General features: G+C 37.7%; 1 protein-coding gene across 6 annotated transcripts in view; it reads left to right on the forward strand.

Moving 5' to 3' along the window:
- Positions 1-12,937, forward strand: part of PhKgamma (phosphorylase kinase gamma) — a 411,214-nt gene that overhangs the window by 357,010 nt on the left and 41,267 nt on the right. For 4 of the 6 annotated variants that reach the window (XM_070097983.1, XM_070097984.1, XM_070097981.1 and 1 more), the window contains 2 exons: positions 8,656-8,697; positions 9,006-9,164. In XM_070097983.1, the coding sequence (XP_069954084.1) occupies positions 8,656-8,697; positions 9,006-9,164 (201 nt within the window). The remainder of the gene's footprint in view (positions 1-8,655; positions 8,698-9,005; positions 9,165-12,937) is intronic. The other 2 variants (XM_070097986.1, XM_070097987.1) reach the window with 1 other exon arrangement.

A 12,937-nucleotide genomic window follows, 5' to 3' on the forward strand; every position in this document is an offset into this window, starting at 1 on the left:
TGAATTTGCAAGCTTCCTATAAAACATAGATGACTTTAAACAACGACGACTTCCATCATCATAAATCCTTGCTGATTTCCTAAAGTCAATGTTCAGAGTTTGACTGAAGTTTTCTGCAATGAAAGCATTACGTAGAGAATCTGGGATTACATTTGGCCATGAGGCAGGATCTTTTAAGACAAATCCTGTGGATGAAATGTCCATTGAGACATTGAGAGGAGACACAAAAGAAGTAGATGCTGGCTGAGAAATAATGGAGGGAGGGCTTCCTGTATGATGACGTATCTGCAGATTCAACTGTACTGGTAACATCAGAAACTGTTTTCGTGAGCATGTCTGTGATCTTTCTGCAGCTTCCTACATCTTTCTTTTTCTGTTCTTCTTCTTGAATTTTCTTCTTTCTTTTCTGTGACCCACTCGCATAAGAATGTCCAACATCACGTTCACGAGATGCCATAATGAGGATGTATCACTGTCTGTAATCATGCAAATACAAATTTTTCATTATCAATTATTATTAATTTTTTAATTATTATTAATTTTTTTTTTCTGTCAATTGGGGGAATATGGCCCTTGTAGCCCCCTTTCCTCTGGCTGCGCATCTAAAAATTCAAAACGTTACCAGAAAGGAGTCATATACAGAACTTTTACCATAGATTAGGTTAGTGATTTGGGCTACGAATATTTTACTAATTCATCCTCCTTGATCTCCAATTTACTTAAACAGAAATCATACTGAGTCCAAGAACAATGCACAATGGTATTTATATTACCATTTTCATAACTAAACTAATCATTATGTTTTGCATGATATATGGCCTACCACCATAGATAAGGACATGAGAATTAAAGAATGCAGGGACAATTGTCAGTGTCACCCAACCAACGATTTTCTGATGTGGCTTATGTGTTTCTGGGGAAATATGTAGTAAATTAATTGATGTTCTACATCACTTCCGTCACAACTTGAAAACTAAGCATTTGCGACGGAAGTGATGTAGAACATCAGTCAATTGAGATCTGTTATTGAAATGATAAAGACTTAAAGACAGGACAAAGTGCTTTTAAAACCTACAAACGGAAGTCAGTTTGCGTTTTTAGGTTTTTCTTTATAGTGTTTTTACCAAAAATGCGTCTTTACTGGTCAAGTAACCCTATCAGGTACCTCCCTTAACATTTAGAGGCAAAAACAAACATTTATCCATACACATCAATGTCTATCAACAACACTTCAGTTAATTTGTCACAGTACAAGTCTAGATAACGTGTAATTACTACAGAAAATTGGAGAGGAATCTCCCATACTCACCCATTAGTGAGAAAACACAGCTGTTCTGATGTAAACAAAGGCATGTTGAGTGTTGCCATCTATGGTTAGGTTTATTTATTTTTATTTTATTTCATTATTTATTTTTGTTTTGATTAATTTTTAAAAATCAATTTTACTCTCCAAACACTTGAACTTTTTAGGTAGGGACCCCTTTGCACTTGCACCATGTGCGCAGTCTTGGATGAGCCCCTGAACCCCTTGGACTGCGGGGCCCCCAAATGCACGGGGCCCTAGGCAGATGCCTAGTTTGCCTATGCGGTAATCCGGCCCTGACTACACTGGAAAACATACAGAGGAGGATGACAAAGTTGATCCCATGTATCAGAAATCTTCCCTATGAGGAGAGACTGAGGGCCCTGAATCTGCACTCTCTAGAAAGGCGTAGAATTAGGGGGGATAGGATTGAGGTGTTTAAATGGAAAACAGGAATTAATAAAGGGGATGTAAATAGCGTGCTAAAAATATCTAACATAGACAGGACTCACAGCAATGATTTTAAGTTGGAAAAATTCAGATTCATGAAGGATATAAGAAAGCACTGGTATGGTAATAGTGTTGTGGATGAGTGGAACAAACTCCCAAGTACCTTTATAGAAGCTAAGACGATGTGTAGTTTTAAAAATAGGTTGGATAAATACATGAGTGGGTGTGAGTTGGACCTGACTAGCTGGTGCTACTGGGTCAGATGCCATGCTCCTTCCTTAAATGGAGGTGACCTGACTGGGTGGGCCATTGGTCTAAGCCAAGGGTTGACATGGACCTGCCCCACATGGGCCAGTAGGCCTGCTGCAGTGTTCCTTCTTTCTTATGTTGTAGGAGTTATATAGAACGACTGACAACACCGCTGTCTCTAGTCTCTGCCGCTTCTGATGCCGCCTCCACCACCATTATGTATGGCTTATGCTCTCAGTGGCCCTTATACACCCAACAACAACAACACAGCAACACTCGTGACATACCTAATGATGTATTTTATTCATTCTAGAGTATATGTCATATTTCTATGTTATTAATATTGTTTATTATGTCATATTAGATGAATTTTGATAGATAAATAAGCTGTAGAGTTGATATTAGTGTCATATTGAGGGACTATCTTGTCCTATCTCCAAACAAACTCTGCCACTGCCACAATTCCTAAGATATGTAATGACATATTTTAAATATGATTGGGCTGCTGAGAATTCGTGAATGTTCGAAGCCCATGAAAATATTTTAAATATGACTGGGTGGCTGGGAATTCATGAATGTTCGAAGCCCGTGTAAGTGGAAAATACGAATGTTGAGGGAGACCCGTATACATGTATACTGATGACTCATCATGTAGTCGGAATGTGATCCTACTTGTGTCCTGGGGCAATTTACATAAGTTGGTTATGAGAAAGGTGAGATAGTGGTCTGTGGTGTTATCTGTGATTATGCCTGCTTTTAATGAAGATATAGTGTTTGTCCAGATATGGTCAAGTAATGAGGCACTTGTCTCGGAGATTCTTGTTGGTTTAGTTATAGATGGTAGAAGTAAGCAGTTGTTCATAGTGTTTGTGAATTCAGTTACTTGTGGGTCATGGTCATGGATGAGGTTTATGTTGAAGTCACCTGTTAGTATTAGGTGGTGTTTATTCATCTGTTTCAGTTAACATGTTTCTTTGGTTTTCACTAAATGAGTAAACATTGGAGTGAGGTACTCTATAGATTGATCCAACTCTTAAAGATTTTTTTAAGATTTTTGGATTTATATTTAGCAAATGTATATTTACCATATTCATCCCTGGTGCAAGTAGATGTAATACATTCAAGTTCATCAGAGTAGTAGATAGCTGTGACACCACCTAATTTATCTGGCCTGCAATTGTATATGACTGTGTAACCAGGTATGGCACAGATGTTTGCAGTGTCATGTTTTAGCCAGGTTTCAGCAAGAGTAATGGTATACATACTGACATTTAGAGAATTGAGTAGTGCTTGGAGGTCATCATAGTGTTTACTCAATGATCTGACATTATAATTGAACACTGTATGTTATTGTTGGCACTGAGTAGTGTCTTAGCGTGGCTAGTAGTGTAATAAAGGCAGTTATTAGGATTGCTTATGCCATTTAATAAGAGGTTAATATAATAATAAGAAGTTTATTTTGACGTGATACATGGTTGTACAAAGGAATAGGATCAATGTTTGTATTCATATGACTAATGAAGGATTTAAGTAAACAGTAAATCAATATTGCACACAGGACTTACTGCACTGGAGCTAATATGAAAAGCTCATAAAAGGCAGTACAAAGTATAAGTATGCAAAGAACAATTCTAAAAAGAAAAGATGAATGATTACACAGAGAACAAACAAAAGGTAATACAGAAGTTTAAAATGGATAGATAGTAAAATGGTATTTAAACAAATTTAAGAAAAAAAAAAAAGATTTATTTAGAAAAATTAAAAAAAGAAATAAATGTAACACTGGAAAGTGGTGGAGTGCACTTAAGAGCTTGGAAGGCAGGTTGCAAGGTATAAAGTAATAAGTTACAGTAGACTGTTTGACACTGTAGTTACATTCCTGAAAATGCCGTTTTAGTTAAAATCGTGTTAGACAAATTGAAGAACTTATTCGAAAAATAGGGTTATGTTCCTGGGAGCCCCAAAAAAGCCAAACAACTTTTTTTTAGACCTCCAGATCTTACAAAAATAAAAGTGAGTATATAATTGTAGTTCATTGTTGTGATGTACAGTGGACCCCCGACCAATGAAGGCATCTAACGATAAAATCGACTAACAAAGCATTTTAGCGTAAAAATTTTGGCCCGACCAACGTTGAAAAACTCGAGTAACATCATTTGTCCCATATGCGTCCACGCGGCCTTGTTGCCTGAGTGTGCCTTAGCTGCCCTGCCTTCAGTTAGTGTGCCAATGTTTACAAGCCAGTGCAGTCGCTTCCACGCATACATTCGGTACATTTTGTATTATTCCAGTGTTTCTAGTGCTTGTAACTGCTAAATAAGCCACCATGGGTCCAAAGAAAACTTTTAGTGCCAACCCTGTGGTAAAAAGGGTGAGAATTACAAAGTATGAAACTGGAGTGCGTGTCTCCAAGCTGGCTAGGTTGTATAACAAACCCCAATCAACCATCGCTACTATCTTGGCCAACAGAAAGGCAATCAAGGAAGCTGTTGTTGTGAAAGGTGCAAGTATGTTTTCGAAACACAGATCACAAGTACGTACTCGAAGATATTGAGAGACCACTATAGGTGTGGATAAACGAAAAACAGATATCAGGAGATAGCATCTCTCAATCATATGTGAAAAGGCAAGGGAGTTGCATGACAATTTAATTAAAAAAAGGCCTGCAACTAGTGGTGATGTGAGTGAATTTAAGGCCAGCAAAGGTTGGTTTGAGAGATTTAAGAATCGTAGTGGCATACACAGTGTGGTAAGGTATGGTGAGGCTGCCAGTTCGGACCAAAAAGCGGCTGAGAAATACCTGCAGGAATTCAAGGAGTACATAGAGGCTGAAGGATTCAAACCCCCAATATGTGTTTAATTGACCCTAAGAGACTTTTGGAAAGATCACTTAACCCTTTCAGGGTCGACAGGCCCTCTCCCAGACTTGTTCTCAGGGTCGACAAATTTTCAAAAAAAAAAAAATTATTTTTTCTTACGAAAAGATAGAGAATCTTTTCCCGATCATAATCACACCAAAAGTATGAAATTTGATGGAAAACTTAGGGAATTATGCTCTCGCGAAGTTAGTGGTCTCGACGATGTTTATGCATCGGCGATTTTGCCCACTTAGAGCCCTATTTTCGGCCAATTCCAGTGTACTAGTCAACAAAAATCATAACTATTTCGCTAGAACTCCATTTTTTCTATCGAATGAGTACAAGAAACCACCCATTTACCAATTTCAACTATCCAATAAAGTGGTCAAAATTTAGCAATTTTGCCAATTTCACACAAATTTCAAAAGATGCCAATTTCCAAATATGATCCAGAATAAACAAGAAAGACATTCCTGGCACTAAAATAGCATTTCCTCTGTTCATTAGTCACATCCCCACGCCCTCTTACATTCTTTTGCTTTCCACTTTGAATTTTTATTCTCACAAAAAATAGAAGATTTACTGTTATGCAGACTACTACATTAGTGTAGAAATGGTATAAATAATATCAGTGCACTTGTGAAAGAATATTAGACTCACCAGTTGACGTGTATTGGACGCGTAGCATGATTTGTTTACTTTTGAACTTCGGCAAAAATCGAAGATTTCTGCTACTTTGAGCTCAATTTCAAGGTACTTTTCATTGTAAAACCAATCAAAATCGTCTCAATTTCTGTAATATGTCTTTCATTCTATAAAATGAGACCAGGAAAACCAGAATACCATCATAAATACCATATGAAAATACAGTGCAAAGTCGCTGTTTTAAACCAAAAACACTGTCAAAGTTTTTTTTTCTCATTACGCACTGTGTGCTGCAGGATTTTTTTTATACTACGCACACTGACCACATAGACCCATTCTTTCATATGTAGGCCTAACAACTTTCTCTCACTAGATTTGAGGGCGCTAGAATTTAGGCGTACTAGTATGTCAAAAACCCTGGTGCGTAAGCTGTACTAATACATCCGAAACCCTGAAAGGGTTAAAGGAGGGGTTTGGGATATTGGCAGTTTGGAGAGATATGTTGTGTATCTATATACGTACGTACTTCTAAACTGTTGTATTCTGAGCACCTCTGCAAAAACAGTAATTATGTGTGAGTGAGGTGAAAGTGTTGAATGATGATGGAAGTATTTTCTTTTTGGGGATTTTCTTTCTTTTTTGGGTCACCCTGTCTCGGTGGGAGACGGCCTACTTATTGAAAAAAAAAAATACGGTAGACCGTCGTTTAACAGGGTTTTGTCTGGCATGTTTTGGTTATAGCACGATTGAATAATTGCGGCATATTTTTTTATAACACTTCGTAAAATTAACTTAACATGATTCACTGGAGGTGGGAAATTTTGAGCACATCGCCAACGGGATATGTAACATCCTCTGCTAGGAGTTTATATTTTTTTCTTGCCATATCTTAAATCTGCCAAACAATCATGGCACCCAATAGGCATACAAGTGTTGCTGAAAGTAGCAAGAAAAGGTTTAAGCAATTAAGTCTTATAATTAACAAAGGAAATAGTGATATTAGACAAGAGATAGCCAGTGGCCGTAATGAAGCGCCTCTTTGTGCACATATAAAGAATGAGGTAAATATGTGTTTGTGTGATGACTGACTGACTGACTGATTTACTGACTTTCTGACTTGATTGATTTACTAACTTGACTGATTTACTGACTTGACTTAAAGTTAGACTTTTTCAATGAAGAGGACACCAAAATGGTGTCTAAAGCAGGTGATGCCTTACCGTCAGTTGTATAATGTACCGCGGGGTAAAATAGAACAGAAATCCATTACAAAATTTATGCACACTCCATCACAACCATCAACTTAAGTACCAGTACCTCTACCATCCACCTCAGCCCAGTAGGGCTACAGCATAACTCTCCACACTCCACAAACACCAGCAACAACATTTATGGTAAAAAATACTATTATTTCTGTTGCACTTTTAAACTTAAGCAGTAAAAACAACATAATACAGTGGACTCTCGACCAACAATATTAATTCGTTCCAGAGAGCTTGTCGTCAGTTGAATTTATCGTTATTCGAATTAATTTTCCCCATAAGAAATAATAGAAATGCAATTAATCCGTTCCACACCTCCAAAAGTATGAAAATTTTATTTTTTTCACATGAAATATACATTTTCCTACACAGAAAAAGAAGAATACATGCTCCAAACTGCCAATATCCCAAACCCCTCCTTTAACCCTTTCAGGGTTTCGGACATACTAGTACGACTTATGCACCAGGGTTTTTGACGTACTAGTACGCCTAAATTCTAGCACCCTCAAATCTAGTGAGAGAAAGCTGGTAGGCCTACATATGAAAGAATGGGTCTATATGGTCAGTGTGCGCAGTATAAAAAAAAATCCTGCAGCACACAGTGCGTAATGAGAAAAAAAAACTTTGACCATGTTTTTGGTTTAAAACAATATGCAGTCATGAATGGGTTTACATTATTTATACTGTAGTTTAATAGCAAATAATGAACAAACAAAACACTCACCACACTGAGTGGTGGGAGGACTGGCTGCCAGTTGCGGGGGTCGGAGGGAGGGTAGTAGGGACTCGCAGGTGGCGGGAAACTTAAATATGATTTGGCGGCTGGGAATTTGGCAGTTGGGAATTCGCGAATGTGTGAAGCCCGTGAAAGTTGAAAACGTGAATGTTGAGGGAGACCTGTACTACTACTTCCTCCCTAAACCCACAGTCTCAGCTGTGTCAGCACAGCTCATTTCATGGGTATCTTTTTTTTTTTTGACTTGTAAAAATAATTTTAAATTAAAAACCAACTTTAGGATTTTATTTACTATAAATTCATTGGATTTCCCATGTCTATACTGTTATTTATTTGCTCAATCTTTCTTATAAATATCAATATAAACCATTTTAGTGTGATATTTCAAGAAATGGTGTTAAAATAGCAAACATATAGATTTTGCATATTGAAAGAGCAAATCTGTGTTTGTAAGTCATTAACTGGTTACAAAGTGGCAGTGTAAAAGCTAACATTGTAAGTTGGGAACTTACTGTAGTGTATTCAGTTGGTCTGTGATTATAATAGCATGGAAGAAACTAGAGTAACTTACATGTCATCTTGCATCTCAGATATTTCAATTTTAAACAGTTTAAACTTGATAATTAAGGCATTGCTAATAGGAGTAACTTGTTCAGCATCTGAACTTTGGTAAGCAATGCTTATAAATTACTTTACATGCAAGTAATAATAACACAAACAATATTTTAAATATATTCCATTTTCAGTTTTTCATTTGAACACAATACTGTATTGTTTTATGGCATTTTTTACCAGAGTTTCAATATTAGGTTTGCCTTTACTCTCAGCAACATCTTGTGTTATCACTGTTATTAAAGATGAGTAAATATCCATAATGATCACTCTCATTAATGGTTCACTGTAGTTTGGGAAACGAAGACAGTAGCTCATGGTATTTTACTTTGATATTACAGTAGTTTCAGTTATTTTTGTATTTACATCACACATCCTTTGATTGTAGATTGGAATTATCCTTATTTATTGCAGGCATTTACCCTTACAGTAACCATAACCTGTGTTCTGGTTTGTAAAGGTGTACACTATTTTGTTTTACTGCTTACTGTTTGTGCATGAATCCGTTTTGTAGCTTTTCATTTTATGTGCATCTTCTAGCCTAGCCGGAGTCAAATAATTGTCACCACTTTAAGAGAGGAGGTGAGTTGACCACCTGTATTTTTATATCTTAATGCTTTAACTTTTAGAATTGCACATAACTTTGTAATGTAATATACACTAATAAATTATGAATTACTGTACTAACAGTCACTCATATAATGAAATAATTATATGTGACTCATATGAAATACTGTATTTTTTTTTTTATAAAAATTATTATATTTTTGTTATTTCCTTGCTGCCAAACATTTTGCATTCTTGATAAGTTTATGGCTAGAATGTTCTTAAAATAATACTTTATCAAAATTTAATACAATTCAAACAATTTCTTTCTAATGCTTCATCAGCAATACAAAGGCCGTCCTTTCAATGCAAAGAAGATGTTCCAGTTTGGCATAATGTGCGTGCGAGCTGTGATTAGAATCCAGCGACTTCGCTTCACCCCTGAACCCGTATCTTTGGCTATTACTCGTGTTGACCCATACAGGATCAAAGCCCTCCGAAAGGTTAGTGCCATTAGAAATTTAATGTATAAATAACATATAAATGAAGATCATCTGTTTAAACAGTTTAGCACGATAGATAATAATTCCACCTATAGGATTTTGAGCATTGGAAGATATCAATGAGTTCATACACAAAATTTAAAGTAACTGTAATTCCTTTTACCCATTTTTAACCCTTGAACTGTCCAAACATAGAGCTACATTTTATTTTACATGCTTTCAAATTCGAAACAAAACATAGATCTACATTCAGAGTGCTACGCACATGAACGTAGATCTACGTTTGGACAGTTTAAAGGTTAAGATATCCAGGAAGGAAAAAAGCAGAAATAGAAAAAATTGGCTACTGTAAAAATGATCTCACTAGATCTAGACAGCATCCCTTTCTTCTTTTTATTTTTTTTAAACACACTGGCCATCTCTCACTGAGACAGGGTGACCCAAAAAAAGAACAAACACTTTCACAATCACTCAGTTCATCATTGTCTTGCCAGAGGCATGTTGATACTACAGTTCAAAACTACAAATATCCCCACCCCTCCTTCAGAGTGCAGGTACTGTACATCCCACCTCCAGGATTCAAGTCTGACTAACCAGTTCCCTGAATCCCTTCATAAATGTTACCTTACAATCCATCTGTATGTAAACCCATAAAAACTACTAGGATCCATTCACTCCTATCTAACACGCTTACACACGCTTGCTGGATGTCTAAGCCCTCACTCACAGAAACCTCCTTTACCCTCTCCTTCCAACCTTTCCTAGTAAGACCCCTACCCTGTCTTCCCTCCACTACAGATTTATATGCCCTCCAAATTATTGTATTTTATTCCATCCTCTAAATATCCAAACCACTTCAGCAACCTTTCTTCAGTCCTCTGGCTAATACTTTTAGTAACCTCACACCTCCTACTCTCTACGCTACACATTCTCTGCATAATATTCACACCACACTTTGCCCTCAGACACCTCTCCACTACCTCAAGCCTCCTCCTTGCTGCAACATTCACAGTCCATGCTTCATACCCATATAAGAATGTTGTTACCACTATGCTCATACATTTCTTTTTTTGCCTTCATAGATAATGCTCTTTGTCTCCACAGATGCATCACTCACCTTTTTTCCTCCTCATCAGTTCTGTGGTTCAACTTGTCTTTCATCTGCTGACATTCAGTTCCTCCACACTCCCTCCCTCCCTCCAATCATAAATTTTTTGTTACCCTCATCACCTTGTTCTTTCTTACATTCACCAAACTTTGCAACTTCTCTTCAGAATCTCCTAAAAGCAGTGTCATCAGCAAAAAACAACTGTGACAACTCCCACTTTGTGTTAGATTCTTTGTCTTCCAATCCCACACCTCTCCCCAACACCTGAACTTTCACTTATCTTGCAACCCCATCTATAAATATATTAAACAACCATGTTGACATCATGCATCCTTGTCTAAGGTCTACTTCTACAGGAAAATAATCTCCTCCTCTCCTACATACCCTAACCTGAGTCTCACTGTCCTCGTAAAAACTCTTAACTGCTTTCAGTAACCTTCCACCTATTCAATACACTTGCCACATCTGCCACATTGCTTCCTTATCCACCCTATCATGTGCCTTTTCCAAATCCATAAATGCCACGAAAACTTCTTTACCTTTATTTAAATACTGTTCTGTATGTAAGAAATTAAAAGTATCAAGAGTCCTACCACTATATACTAATTATCATGTCTCCTTTTTTTTCTTCAGTTACATATACATAACACCCTGTTATCTTCTCAGTTATTTTTAAATCAAGTTCAAGTTTTAAGCCGTCTCACACTTATTATATATCTCATTTATTTGTAAATCCATATCAGGTGTTTTAAAGTAAATTTTTTTTTTACTTTTAGAATAATAATAATTTTAAGACATTATAAATGCATAATAATTGTTTATGCACAACATCTTGGGCATACTTGGAAAAGAACTAAGACTGCTTCACTGGACTACATAGTTGTGCAGTTCCTTATGCTTATTGCTCTAGTGTAATGTATCGACATAAAGTTGAAATTAATAATTGAGCTGCATATTATAAGATTACCTGAAAACCAGATTAAAATTAACAGGCTGAAAAGGTTGTCTGGTACTTTATGAAATTAGTTTACAATTAATGATTGTTTAATAATTATATTTTAAGTGACATGTTTGTAGCTATTGAATGGCACTTTTTGGAATTATAATGATAGATTCACTTCAGAAAGATAAATGGAGTTAATATGATTATACCAATATAGCACTCATAACTTTTTCAATGTTTTAATTCATTAAGTACATTGCGCTTCTCTGTATCATGTGGGAGGCATTTTTGGTCCTTTTATTTCAGTCCCATTTCTGTAGAGGTTCAGACTAACATGTTGAATATTGAAGAGGTATGTGTTTTGATTTGATACTTATATGTTCTGTTTGTTTTCTCTATCATGAGCCTTATCTTTCTTTCAACACACCGGCCGTATCCCACTGAGGCGGGGTGACCCAAAAGGAAAAACGAAAGTTTCTCCTTTTCTTTCTTTCTTTCAACAAACCAGCCGTATCCCACCAAGGCGGGGTGGCCCAAAAGAAAAAACAAAAGTTTCTCCTTTTAAATTTAGTAATATATACAGGAGAAGAGGTTACTACCCCCTTGCTCCCGGTATTTTAGTCACCTCTTACAACACGCATGGCTTACGGAGGAAGAATTCTGTTCCACTTCCCCATGGAGGTAAGAGGAAATAAACAAGAACAAGAACTAGAAAGAAAATAGAAGAAAACCCAGAGGGGTGTGTATATATATGCTTCTACATGTACAGTGGACCCCCGCATACCGCACGCATCGCATACCGTACAATCCGCATACCGCTCGCTTTTTTCGCAAAAATTTTGCCTCGCATACCGCCCAAAAACCTGCTCACCGCCCTTCGTCTGAGACGCGTCCAATGTGCGGCCTGAGCCACGCTCACATGTTCCGCCGGTGGCATTGTTTACCAGCCAGCCTCCGCGGTAACATCCAAGCATACAATCGGAACATTTCGTATTATTACAGTGTTTTTGGTGATTTTTTCTGGAAAATAAGTGACCATGGGCCCCAAGAAAGCTTCTAGTGCCAACCCTACAGCAATAAGGGTGAGAATTACTATAGAGAAGAAGAAAAAGATCATTGATAAGTATGAAAGTGGAGTGCGTGTCTCCGAGCTGGCCAGGTTGTATAATAAACCCCAATCAACCATCGCTACTATTGGTGGTACAGCTGCTGTACCACCGTCAGCTGCTGCTGCACTGTCAGCTGCTGCTGCTGTTGTACCACCGTCAGCTGCTGCTGCTGCTGTAGTACCGTCTGCTGCTGCTGTAGCATTGTCTGCTGCTGCTGTAGCATCATCTGCTGCTGCTGTAGCATCGTCTGCTGCTGCTGTAGCATCGTCTGCTGCTGCTGTAGCATCGTCTGCTGCTGCTGTAGCATCGTCTGCTGCTGCTGTAGCATCGTCTGCTGCTGCTGTAGCATCGTCTGCTGCTGCTGTAGCATCGTCTGCTGCTGCTGTAGTACCGTCTGCTGCTGCTGTAGCATCGTCTGCTGCTGCTGTAGCATCATCTGCTGCTGCTGTAGTACCGTCTGCTGCTGCTGTAGCATCGTCTGCTGCTGCTGTAGCATCGTCTGTTGCTGCTGTAGCATCGTCTGTTGCTGCTGTACCACCGTCAGCTGCTGCTGCTGCTGTAGCACCGTTGTTGGTGTGGCTTATTGAGAATACCAAGAAACAATTAACCCCAG

The sequence above is a fragment of the Cherax quadricarinatus genome, chromosome 60 (assembly GCF_038502225.1).
Source record: "Cherax quadricarinatus isolate ZL_2023a chromosome 60, ASM3850222v1, whole genome shotgun sequence".
NCBI lineage: Eukaryota > Metazoa > Arthropoda > Malacostraca > Decapoda > Parastacidae > Cherax > Cherax quadricarinatus.